The 12,589-nt window shown below is 44.1% G+C and overlaps 1 protein-coding gene across 9 annotated transcripts in view; it reads left to right on the top strand.

Annotated features, from left to right (window-relative positions):
• LOC114700822 (cytidine monophosphate-N-acetylneuraminic acid hydroxylase) overlaps positions 1–12,589 on the top strand; it is a 141,819-nt gene that overhangs the window by 113,327 nt on the left and 15,903 nt on the right. For 8 of the 9 annotated variants that reach the window (XM_028880621.2, XM_037205875.1, XM_037205871.1 and 5 more), the window contains one exon: positions 10,631–10,771. The exons of the other annotated variant lie outside the window; for it this stretch is intronic. In XM_028880621.2, coding sequence (XP_028736454.1) covers positions 10,631–10,771 — 141 coding nt within the window. The remainder of the gene's footprint in view (positions 1–10,630; positions 10,772–12,589) is intronic. 9 annotated transcript variants of the gene reach the window in all.

The following is a 12,589-nucleotide window of genomic DNA, read 5'->3' as shown; positions in this document are numbered from 1 at the left end:
ATTTCAAGAGCAGCGAGAGAATCCTGTGGCCCCTTCTTTCCTCAGCTCTCCTGGCTCTACCTCTCTTCTCTGTTTGCTTGTTTGAGACAGGGTCTGTCTGATGCAGTATCCCAGGCTGGTCCTGAGCTTGCAGTGATGCTCACCTGCCTCAGCGTCTCAGGGACTCGTTATAGGAAGGAGCCACTGGACTTTGCCCCATTGCCGTTTTCTTTCCTAACACTTGGCTCCAGGAAGTAGATGGAATTCTCTGGAAAGTTCTCATCTAGTCAGGGAAAACAAAGCCCTGGCTTTTCAGTAGAAGTATCATTTGACATTGGCAGAGAACAGGACACTTGGGAGGCAGAAGTTATTGGGGACGTTGCAGGGAAAATACTTGTGAAAAAGAGCCAGAAGATTGAGTAAACCCTGGATCTCAGCCCCTGGCTGTGCTTTGCGAGCTGGAGACCAAGCCAGTAGAGGAGAGAGCACAGCTCAGGCCCCACACTGGTGACTTGGTGGTACACATGTGGTCTCATGCTGGTGACTTGGTGACCCACACATTGAAGAGAGCTGAAAGGTCCACAAAAGCTTTGAAAGAGGAACTGAATTGAAAGCACAGTGCTTTTGAACTTACAGTGTGAACATGACTTCCACAGATATAAATAGCCCCAGATTTTCATAGAATAATTTTCAAAGGAGCAAGATATGATCCACAGCTACTTAATATGAGGAAAAAGAGGAAAATCTCACCAGGGCATGAGGGGAAGACAACAGGTAACAGATCCCAAATGACACAGATGCTGGAATTATCACACAGAACAATTCAAATATCTATATAAGCCATGTTTCAACACTAATGGCAAAATCTCTTAACTGTAAAGACACACAGAGAGAGAGAGAGAGAGAGAGAGAGAGACAGACAGACAGACAGAAGATAGAAGAACTAAATGGAAAATGTACATGCAAACTATACAGTCCACAGCAGCAAACACATGCGAGGATTTCAAGTGCCTGATGGGGCTGGGAAAGGCAAGAGGAAGCAAATTTGAATGCAGGGCAAGAGAAGCCATTGAAGCTAAGAAACAGAAAGAAAAGATTGTGACAAACAAGAACAGCCCAGGAGAGCCAGGGGACAGCGGCAAATGTCCACAAAGAAGGTAAAGATCACGGCCCACAAACGAGACCCAAAGTGAGTGGTGGCCAGAACCAAATCTGATAAACGGCACAAACTTAGATCCCAGAAGCACAGTAAAGCCCCCAAACCAGTATGAACTTGAATCAAAAGAAGCCTGGACACTTCAAAACAAAACTGCCAAAAATAAAGACACAGCAATATCAAATTACCTTGATTTTTTTTGATAATAGAAAATAATTCAAATAGTTAGACTTCTAATCAGAAAGGTAGTAAGATTTTAAAATTTTGTTTGCAAAACAAACAAAAGACTCGCACCTAGATCTAGCAAACAGATTCTCAGGGCAGAGAGTAGAATTGACATTGGCAGATGAGAGAGCTGGGGCAGGTCACTGCCAGTAGACCTACTTTAGAAAAAGTTAAGGGAACTTCTTCAGATTAAAGAGAAGCCATTCTGAGGGGAGAACGGAAATGTAAATATCTTGACATATTTAATGTGCTGTTTTTCTTTCATTTGGGTTCTCTAATTTGAAAGCCAGAATACAGCACTGATGTAATTTTCGATATATAGAGATGTTATAGGTTAAATGGTATCTCTTCAAAATTCCCATGTTAAAGTGCTGAGCCCCAAAGACCCCAGAATAGGACTTGCTTGAAGATAGGGTCTGTACAAAGGTAATCCAGTTAAAATGAGTTCGTGAGGGCAGACCTTAATCCAACTGATTGGTGTCCTCATAACCAGGCACAACTTGAGCGTAGAGACACATAAAAGGAAGATAATATGGCGAGATGAACATGAGATAGCTAAGGAGAGGCCATGGAGCATAGTCTGCTCCCAGCCTGCAGAAGGAAACTCTCCTGCTGCACTGTGACTTTTGAATGTTCAGTGATAAGAGAAAAACATCCCTGTTTAACTTCTGTTCTTTAAGCATCACCAGTGTGGTACTTCATTGCAGCAGTTCTGGCAAAGTGATTCAAAAGGTGTGATGCATTCTAAGTAGATGTGAGAAGCTGGTTTAGACTATTATAACATTGTAACTCCCAGAGCAGCAAGTCTATAAGGGATGTAGTTTAAAAAAAAAATTAACAGACTACCAAAAGATGTGCAAATAACCTACCAGAAGTCAAAAAGGGAGGGAAAAGACAGAGGAACACAAATAAAATGACAGTCATAATCAAGAAATATGGATAATTATATTAAATATGAATGATACAGATATGTAAACGAAACAACTTGGGATCTGCTAGAGAAGCCTTTCCACAAATTGTATTGCCCAGAGCAATCCTGGTCAGCACCCCAATCAAGCTACTTATGATTTCATGGTCCAAACAAAAGTAGAGATAGAATAAAATCATGGTTTTAAAAATAACAAAACTGAACTATTAGATGACAGAGATTACAGTGGATAAAAGAACAAGACCATCTATGTTTATCTACAGAGCAATCTGTTTTAAACATAATAGCACAGATATGAGATAAAAGGCTACAAGAAGCTGGTGCAGAAGAAGAAAGCTGGACTGGCTGATGCCGGATGAATGTAGGTTTCTGAACAGGAAGTATGAGGGCTCACAATGAGCATAGTAATGTCAGTTCACCAAGGCCAGTCACTCAGGAGACAGAATAGTCTGAGATGTGTGTGCCAGACATCAGATCTTTAAACACACTGATAGTACCGAAGGAGGAAATTGAAACTCACATTTGCACTCAGAAGTTCAATAATTTTTCCTTCAGTGTTTGGAAGAACAAGAATTCAAAGAATCCGGGAGGACATAGAAAAATTCACCACCATCATAAACCCTGTGGGTCTGATTGACATTTATAAAGAACTTAGGTCAGGGTAGCAGAGCATATGATTTTCAAAGTCATGTCAAACATTCATCAAAGTAGACCATACCCTGAGTCCTACAGCAAACCTTAATTGGGTTAATACAAGCCACACTGAGCATGTTCTGTAATCATCTGTCTCCAAATGCCTAGAAATTCAACAGCTTCTCAATGTTCCATGCATGGGCCAAGGATGAAGCCTCAAGGAAGTCAGTAAACACTTTGATGTGAATAACAGAAGAAAGTGCAGCTTCCCAATTTGTGGGAAATAAACAGGACACAGTAGTACATACCCACACATTAACTACCAGGGAGGCTGAGGCGGGAGAAACACTTGAACCCAAGGCCAGCCTAGACACATAGTAAGACTGAAAAAAGAGAAAAGTAGAAAAGAAAAAAGATAACATACACAAGGCCCTGGATTCAATCTCTAACATTGCAAAACTTGTTTAAAAAATCTAAGGTAACAGGTCTTGGGTCAGTAATCTGAGCTCCTACTGTAAAACAAAACTTCTAGGGACTGGGGCTGTAGCTCAGTGGTAGAACATTTAGCACACTCAAGGCCTATATTCAGTCCTCAGGGCTAAAATTGAAAAAGTTCTAAAGGAAAGGCAAAATAAGCTCACAACGCTAACAAAGGAAGGAAGGGATGGAGGTAAAGAGTCTGTGTCAATAAAGTAAAGAACAAGAAGGCATCCACCAGGAATGATGGCTCACACTTAGAACCTTAGTCCCAGGGAAGAGGATGGCCATGAGTTCAAAGCCAGCCTGGGTTACATGAGACACTGTTCCCCCAAAACAAAACAGCAATAACAATATAAACCCCAGGAAAATGACAAAGAGCAGTAAAATAAACCTCCTGGTAAGGGTGAGTAAAATTGATTAACCTCTAGTTAGAGGACCAGGTGAATAAAAAGATGAGTTCTGATACCCCAACACTGTTTAAAAGTCCAAAGTCTCTTCTGAGACTCATGGCAATCTCTTAACCCATTGTAAAATCAAAATCAAAGAGCAAATCACATACTTCCAACACATCATGGCACAGAATACACATTACCATTCCAGAAGGGAGGAAGGGAGCATAGTGAGGAAATGCCAGACCAAAGTAAGTCTTAAAACCAGCTGGGCAAACTCCAGTTCCTGCATCTCCATGTCTGATGCCAAGGCACTTTTCAAACCTCCAACTCTTTTCAGCTTTGTTGACTGCACCATACGTCTCTCTCTTGGGCTGGTTCCACAACTGGTTTGCCACTTCCTTGACAGGTATCCCACAGCTCTGGCATCTCCAGCATCTTGGGGCCTCCAGGGAATTCCAGGCTTCATCTTTACAGCTTCATGCAATGGCTTTTCTTGGCCTCCATGAGAAGACCCTGATACAAGCCTGGCCTCAGCTGCTTTCCTTAGCCACAGAGGGAGATTTCTGTAACCCCTTTCTTGTATCCTTGACTCTAAAGCCAGAACCATGTAGCTGAAGCTGCCAGGTTCTACGGCTTGACCCAATGGAACCTGGCCCCCTCCTTCAATTACATCTGCATCAGTTTTCTGTTGTTGACAGTTTCCTTCACTGCTTAAGCTTTCCTGTAATTCCTTTCCACAAGTCGGAAGCTTGGCTGGGTAGGGTCTTGCTCTGAGGTCACCATTCCCTTTATTCCATTTAGAATCTGGCTTTCCTTTAAGATTATCTTCTTGAGCCTAGGACGTGGCTCCCACATCACCTTTCCTGGTGCTCTTTTTCTCCTCACATCCCCAAAGGACTCTCTTTCCTACTATAGACACACATCTTCATCCATGTTTGTAACTTCTTTATGTATAATAGGTAGGACATGGGAATCTAGATATCCATCAACTGATGAATGGATAATGAAAATGTAGGACAGCTGGATCATGAAATAGACAGAGAAATAGATCTATTTCTAGATTTTCTATAGTGGCTGTACCAGTTTGCACCCCCACCGGCAGTGAATGAGGGGTCCGTGTTCCCCACATCTTTGCCACCATCTGTCATCTTACTCTTAGCTATTGTGACTAGGGGGAGATGAAATCTCAAAGTAGTTCTAATTTGCATTTCCCTGATGGCTAAGAAGTTTTAGAAATATTTCTTAGCCACGGGTCCTTCTTCTGAGAACTCTCTGTTCAGTTCCATAGCTCTCTTTTCAATTGGGTTTGTTTTCGTGGTGTACGAGGAAGGCACTCGGACAGGAAATAAGTCATGATAAGATAGTTAGTTGCAGGAGTTGCAATGGAGGCAAGAGCCATGCCACAGCAGCATGGCCATCAGGGTTAGCAGCATTCTTCCATGCTGCTGATAGCGATGTAGAATGGTTCATCAACCCTGGAGACAGTTTGGAGGCTGCATTAAACCTAGCCTTACTATGTGGACTAGCATTTCCCCTGTCTGGCATTGGTTCTGTTGAAATTCAAACCTTTATTCACCCAAAACTGTTTTTGTTTTTTTTGGGTTTTTTTACTCTTTTTTGGAGGTGGTGGGGGGCACCACCCAGCTCCCAAATAAATCACACATGGAGGCTTAGTCTTAATTATGAATGACCGGCCTTCGCTTGGCTTAGTTTCTAGCCAGCTTTCCTTATCTCAAATTATCCTGTCTACCTTTTGCCTCTGGGCTTTTCCCGTTCTTTCACCTCTGTAAATCTTACTCTTACTTCGTGGCTAGCTGTGTAGCTGGGTGGCTGTCCCCTGGAGTTCTCCTCCTTCTCTGGCTCCTAGATCTTAGATCTCTCCTCCCAGTTTTCTTCTTCTATGTATACTCTCTGCCTGCCAGCCCCGCCTATCCTTTCTCTGGCCTTGCTCTTGGCCATTAAACCATCAGGTGTTTTGCACAGGCACAGTAACACAGCTTCACAGAGTTAAACAAATGCAACATAAACAAAAGTATTTTTTCTACTACATAAAACGATATGCAAATATAAATAATATCCTTGCTTATACTTACCAAGTCAACCCACATAAAGAAAGGATAAACTAACTGTGTGAAACCATAATTTGAGGTTTGTGATCCTTTTCTCTCAGCTTCATGAATGCTGGGGTCATAGGCATCTATCACCATGCCTAACATCTTTTATCACTTTAAATGCTAACTACAAGTTTATAGATGTTTAAATTTTGCTTTTACAATACTCTGTTAGTTAAGTGTACAGTTTAGCTGCTCCAAAGCACACACAGTGCTACCTGAGCCTCCAGACAGCACATCTTCATGAGTAACACCATCTGCTCTGCAGTAAGAACTGCTGCTGCACAGGATATGAATAGATCTCAAAGGCACTGGGGAGTGACAGAAGGCAGCTTCAGAAGGTCACAGATCTTATGATGTTGTTTATATGACAATTGAGTAAAAAAGCAAAGCCATGGGAATGAAGCACAGACCAGTCTTCATCAGAGGTGAGGGGTTGGGAGACAGCAGAGCATAATGCAAGGATGTTTGGGGAGTGAGGAACCTGTGTTCTGACTGGGGCTCACACAAATCTGCACTAAAGCCCATGGGACTGAACCCCACAGGGATGCGAGCAATGGCGTCTAAGTGTGTCGCAAGTTAAGGGCCAAAGGGCGAACTTGGTGATTTTAAATTAGAAACAGATTTCCTTATGCCATTTCATCCGTGTAGATTGTTGGTTGGGGCTCCTGTTCACCCAATGTTACCCTCTCATTGCTGGCCATTCAGAGAGCTGTCCTTCTGCCCTCAGGGAAACATGGTTATTCTTTTATGTAAAGTTACATTTGTTTATTTAGTGTGCGCGGGAGGGTCTAGGACGACCTTCAGCACTCAGTTCTCTTTCACCACGGAAGTCCCAGGATCAAACTCAGGCTGGCAGGTTTGGTGGCAGGTGCTTTGAGCTGCCGAGTTGTCTCGTCGCCTTTCTTCTTCTCCTTTGAAGATGCCTCTATTTGTAAAAGTCCTCGTATAAGTAGATACCACACGTCGCGTGTATTTCCCCGTGCCCTCCCCTCCTCTTCTCCCTCTCCCGTTAGTCGCCCTAGACAATTTCATGCCTACTTCTAGGTCGTATGTACATACACAATTTTACAACAGAATGGTTCTGAAGAAGCCCCCCAAATCAAAACAGAGTATTTAAGCCATATTTGTGACACAAGCAAATTGTGTTATAATGTACATTTTTTATAGAGTTCATACTCTCTTGAGAAAATAAATACCCATTTTATAGTATTTGGAACTACATTTTATTTTATTTTTCATCTAATTTCTTTCTTTCTTCCTTTCTTTCTTACTTTCTTCTTTCTTTTTTTGAGATAGAATCTTGCTATGCATGCCACATTGGCCTCAAACTTGTGATGCCCCAGCCCCAACCTCCTGAGTGCCAAGATTACAGCCGTTCACCACCATGCCGGGCTTCAGTCTGTCATTTTAAATACTGAACAAAATTTTACAGATGTTTAAATTTTCCTCTTATAAAGAACATTTTTTGTTACATGTACAGTGTGGTTGACAGTTGTCCCATACAGTGACTAAAAACCCAGCTAGGACTTCATGAGTGAGTACCCTCTGCTCCATGAAGATCAGTTTTAGGGCATAGTTGCTGCCGAACTTTTTGGGACTTGGGCATGGGGGCACAGACACTGCCTACCTACCCTCAAACAGCAAAGCTGTGTCAGCTTCAGATGGGCATGATGGTGTCTGGGCTTTTCTCATTTCACTGAGTAATAAAGAAGGCAGTTTTTGAGATACATTTTCATGGCAATAATGATTTGCGGATGGCCCTAGACTTCCTGTTGAGTGGTGACGGCTGTACCGGAGAAGAGACAGTGGTGTGGGGTGTAAGTTCTGCTTCTACCACCATATATCGTCTCCCACACTTAGGATTTCATTTGTCTCATAATTAAGATATCAGTCTGCCAAGACCTGTCTTTCACCACGTGGTCCTGCACTGGAACCACCCAGTGTGACCTGTGACTGATGCTTCCTTCTTTTCTATATCCTTGTTGATGCTATCTAGCTTTGTTGACTCTTTCAAATATTTTTAGTAAGAATGACCCAAGGTTAAAAAGATGACTTCCTCGTGGTCAGTGCTGGTTCTGCTTTTTGGTGATGTAGTGTTTATAAAGGAGCACAGTGCTGGGGAGCGGGGGACTAGAGGCAAAATGATTGTCCTTAGAGTTCTCATTTGTAGGAAGAAAAAACAATTGTAATACAGGGTATCGAATGCCATGGAGCAGGGCGGTGATAAAAAGATGACTTCCGGCCTAGTGAAAGCTACATTTAAAGATTAAGTGGGGCCTGGTCAGAAAAGATAGAAAGGTGCTGAGCTTGGGAGACTGTAGTTTATGATGGGACCAGGTAGCACACACCTGTAACCCCAACACTTGGGAGGCAGAGGCAGGAGAATTGCCAAAAGTTCAGGCCAGGTGTACATGGAAAATTCTAGGCCTTCCTGAGTTACACAGGGAGACCCTATGGAAGAAAGATTTTAGGGAGAGAGCCTGCAGATTGGCCCAAGGGCTAGGGCAGGGGACATTATGACAAAAGCAGGCAAGAGGTGGGGACCCAGGCTGGCACCACAGTGTCCGCCATAATCCACAGCTTGGGGTCTTTTATGAAGGTTTGGGGAGCCCAGTGAAAGAGTCTGGTAAGAAAGAGGGACATCACTAGATGATGGGTTATATGTCCATGTGGTGGGAAAGGCAAAAAGAACATTGGTTTGGAGAACAATTTGAAACTATTACAGCTCCCCAGGAAGGGATGGTTAATGGCAGTGGAAAGTGAGAAGAAAATACAGATGAAGGAAGCATTAAGTAGCTTACAGCACAGGATCTTAGAGAAGAGCTGGAGAAGGTGTGTGTTTACTTAGGGAGTGCTCCGCCTCTCAACACAACGCTGTCTGTAAAAGTAATTCAAAGTCACAATTCTATATGTAAGCAGTCAGAAAACGTCCTCATTGCCCATGACACTTGGGAGAATGGTGTGGAGATACTGATTTCATTATTACTGTAGAAAAAGAGGCAAGGATTATCATTAAGTTATGGAAGCTTGTCCACACTGTTTGTGCTTTGGGGGGGGGGGGAGTGATGGACAGATCCCTGGCTCAGGAGGCAGAGCCTTGCTGCAGGGGAAACCACTCTTAGAAGAGAGACAGTGGTGATACTGCTTTAATTTAGGAACCAAAGATCTGGGGAGATGACCCAGGACTCATATGCTTGCCACGAAAGCACCAAAATCTAAGCTAGTGTCTGGCACCTGTGGAAAGCCTGGGCTTGGCCATGTGCGCCTGCAACCCCAGTATTAGGGAGTCAGATGTCGATGGCTCTCTGGGCCTTGCTGGCCAGCCAGTCCAGCCAGTCAGTGAGCTCCGGGTCAGTAAAAGACTCTTTCCCAAAAATAAGGTTATGTGGTTGAGGAAGACACAAATATCAACCTCTGACCTCCACATACACATGCTCACAGGGGCACATATGCCCATGCCCACACAGGAACTGAAGCATCAGGAAGATGTTGGTGTGGGAGCAAGGCCAAGGCCATGGGCACCTTCTGAGGGCAGTGACAGTGTTTTCAGGAAAGAAACACAGATGTTGGTTCAAGTTCTGCTTAACTGTTTGACTAACTATCAGATCTAGAGAACCAACCTGAAGTTCAAGGATGCCAAATTTTCCTTAGTAGTAGTGACTGTGTAAGTAACGGTCAGGTGATTCGCAGTGACAAATTCATTTTCTCTGGCCCTCCCATTTTCTGTCCCAGCACCAATGTCAACATGATGCGGAAACTGACAAGTTACAGTTTTTTTGAGAAAGGTGGTGGTTTGGAATTTGATTTGGGGGACACCCAGCTTTGATTAATAGCATGATTGAATTCTAGATCTTGAGCTAAGGGTGTAGCGCAGTGGTAGAGCCTTTTACCTGCCATGCACATGAAAAGAAAAAAACAGGAACCAGGCCTCGGGAAGGATTATGACTGAGGATAGGCGCTCTTCTGTAATGAGTGGATTTTCAAAGTTTCTTGTCTCTCCCCACGAAAGAGACAGGAACTTTTCTTGTGTCCGTGTGCACTCACATGTGTGTGATGGTGCATGCGCCTGCATACGACTGTGATGTCAAAGGTCAACCGTGAGTGTCATTCTTCAGGTGCCACCCCCCTGTGTTTTTGGGACAGAATTTGTCATTGCTGGACTGGCCAGCAAGCCCTGAGGATAACAGGTACAGTTTTAATGGTTTTTTAATGCAGAGACTTTCCAGATTTTATTCTGAAAGCTAGAGAGATGCCCGGGGGGGGGGGGGGCTGTGTGCAGCCTGAGCCTGTGCAGGCCACGTGATACACAGTCTTCCCTTCCTTCTCTAGGATGAATGCACTGATAGCGGCAGTCTCGTGAGGCACTGTGAGATAAAGTCGACTAGCTCATATCTCACTTAGCACACTGCCTACCAAGTAATAGCCAATGAGTCTTCATTTCCGTTGGCATTCAGTACGAGTGTGCAATTACTGCCTGTCTACAGCAGTCCCTCATGGTTCCTCTTAGTTCCAACCGCCACCCCAGTGCACTTGAAAAACAAAAGATCTGAACAACTTTCTTGACTGATTAGGGAGGTTAGTCCAAATACGATCTTTATTTGTCCTAGTTGTGTGTGGAGGGGGGTTGGAAACTGGGAATAAAGAATAAACCAAAATGTTCACTGTCGCTACCACACTCCCTGGAGAATAAACTCTCTTATCTGGGAACTCTCCTACTTCTTAGGTATATTAAGGAAACAAACGTCAAAAATGACCCGAATCAACTCAACAATCTTATCAAGAAAAACTGTGATGTGGTGACCTGGACCCCACGACCTGGAGCTACCCTTGACCTGGGCAGGATGCTGAAGGACCCAACAGACAGGTTGGGGGGATAAAAAAAAAATCGCTTATATAATGTTTTAAATATTATGATAAAAAGCACCCAATTCTCAGCAGGTCCCTATTCTTCAGTGACATTAAGTTTTGTTGACTACCTTGCTAAACTTACCTGTTACGATCCCCAATCTCACTTTAAAAAGTGAGCCAGGGGATCCTAGAGCCAGCTAGGGTACCACACACCTGCAATCCCAGCACTCAGGAGGCTGCGGCAGGGGCATCAGGCCAGACTGCACTATCTGGGGACCCTGACTCAAGAAAAAGAAATGTAAGTCTTACTATTCAAATAAAACAGACTGGTAGTTATCGTTCAGACCAGACGGCTTTCCCGAGCCTTTCATCCCGGCTCAGTCGCTTTCATCACCTCAGGGCCTCACTAGACAGTAAAGGGTAAAAGACTGGAGAGATGGTTCAACCATTAAGAGCACTGACTGCTACCACAGAGGTCCAGAGTTCAACTGCCAGCATCCATGCTCACTGTCGCTACCACACTCCCCAGAGAATAAACACTCTTATCTGGGAACTCTCCCATTTCTTAGGTATACTAAGGAAACAAACGTCAAAAATGACCCGAACCAACTTAACAATCTTATCGGGACACACTGTGATGTGGTGACCTTGACTGCTAGGTGACTCAGAAAGTTAGGTTTATGCCAGTGCAACTGTGGCCTAAAATAAGCAGCACTTTTCAAAACATCAGACAGGGAAATCCAATTCCAAGGAGTTAATACGGACTCCAGAGGCCTACAGTTTCATAAGTACACGTCCTGAACCACATGGCCGTAAGTTTCCCATCATCCAAACGTAGAAATGCACGTACTGTAGCAAGTGAGCAGCAGAGAAGCTGGTGCTGCCCTTTGCTGTCCTCCCAGGTATGACCAGAGCCTGCTGAGCTCTCCTGCACAAACTTTCACAGTCCCTGGCGCTGCTCAGCTCCCCCTTCCCTGCTCTCGTCTCTGCCACTCACTCAGGGTCTGTCCCCTGCCTGTGGTTCCCTGGTTTGTGGTTGCGCCCCTGCCTCACAATCCTTCCTCCATGCTAGTGCTTTTCAGTTTGTAGCTCACAACCCACTGGCTGGCCGTCAAACCAAGGTCATTGGTCATAACCAATATTCTCACTAGAAAACAAAGTTCACCAGAAAGAATAAAAACTAAGCACATTGCACATAGTAAGGGATTTATTGCTGGAATAACTTTGCAGCCTGATGGAGACAGTTCTTAGCTGGGAGTGAGGGTTCACATCAATAACCCCAGCGTGTGAGGAAGCAGGAGGGTTGCCAAGAGTTCAAGGCCAGCCTGGTTTGTTTCAGGGTTACAGAGTGAGACCTTGTTGCCCACCCCACCCCCATACAAAGCAGTTCTTACAAGAATTACAGGCAACATATTGGAAACCCCTCTTTTTGTTGCTGACAAGCCAGTTGTTCTAAACTGTGAAACTTAAAATTCTCTGAGAGCTCCCGAGTGCTCTGGTGGGGAAGAAGATGTACATCCAGCTGGGGAGTGAAACTGTTTCTTGATTATTTTGGTTATTGCTCATCCTTCAAGAGCCTGCTTCCTCTTTTGGTATCTTGCTAAAGTCTCCAGAGTGTCCTAGAGCAAGTGGCTGTGCTGTCATTTGTACAGACATCAGAGTCACCAGTGCCCTTGATAAATGCGGACCTGGACCCCCCTCGGGGATACTCGGATACAGTAGATCTGAGGTAGGGTCACACCAAAGCATTCTGGGAAACAAGAGTCAGTACGGTTGCGTCTCTGTGCTAACATATAGCAAGGACACCATGCTTAACTGCCCTGTAAAGGAAGAA

Source organism: Peromyscus leucopus, chromosome 5 (genome assembly GCF_004664715.2).
Source record: "Peromyscus leucopus breed LL Stock chromosome 5, UCI_PerLeu_2.1, whole genome shotgun sequence".
Taxonomy (NCBI): domain Eukaryota; kingdom Metazoa; phylum Chordata; class Mammalia; order Rodentia; family Cricetidae; genus Peromyscus; species Peromyscus leucopus.
Note: the sequence above shows the minus strand (reverse complement) of the source record. Positions and strands in the feature narration are given on the sequence as shown.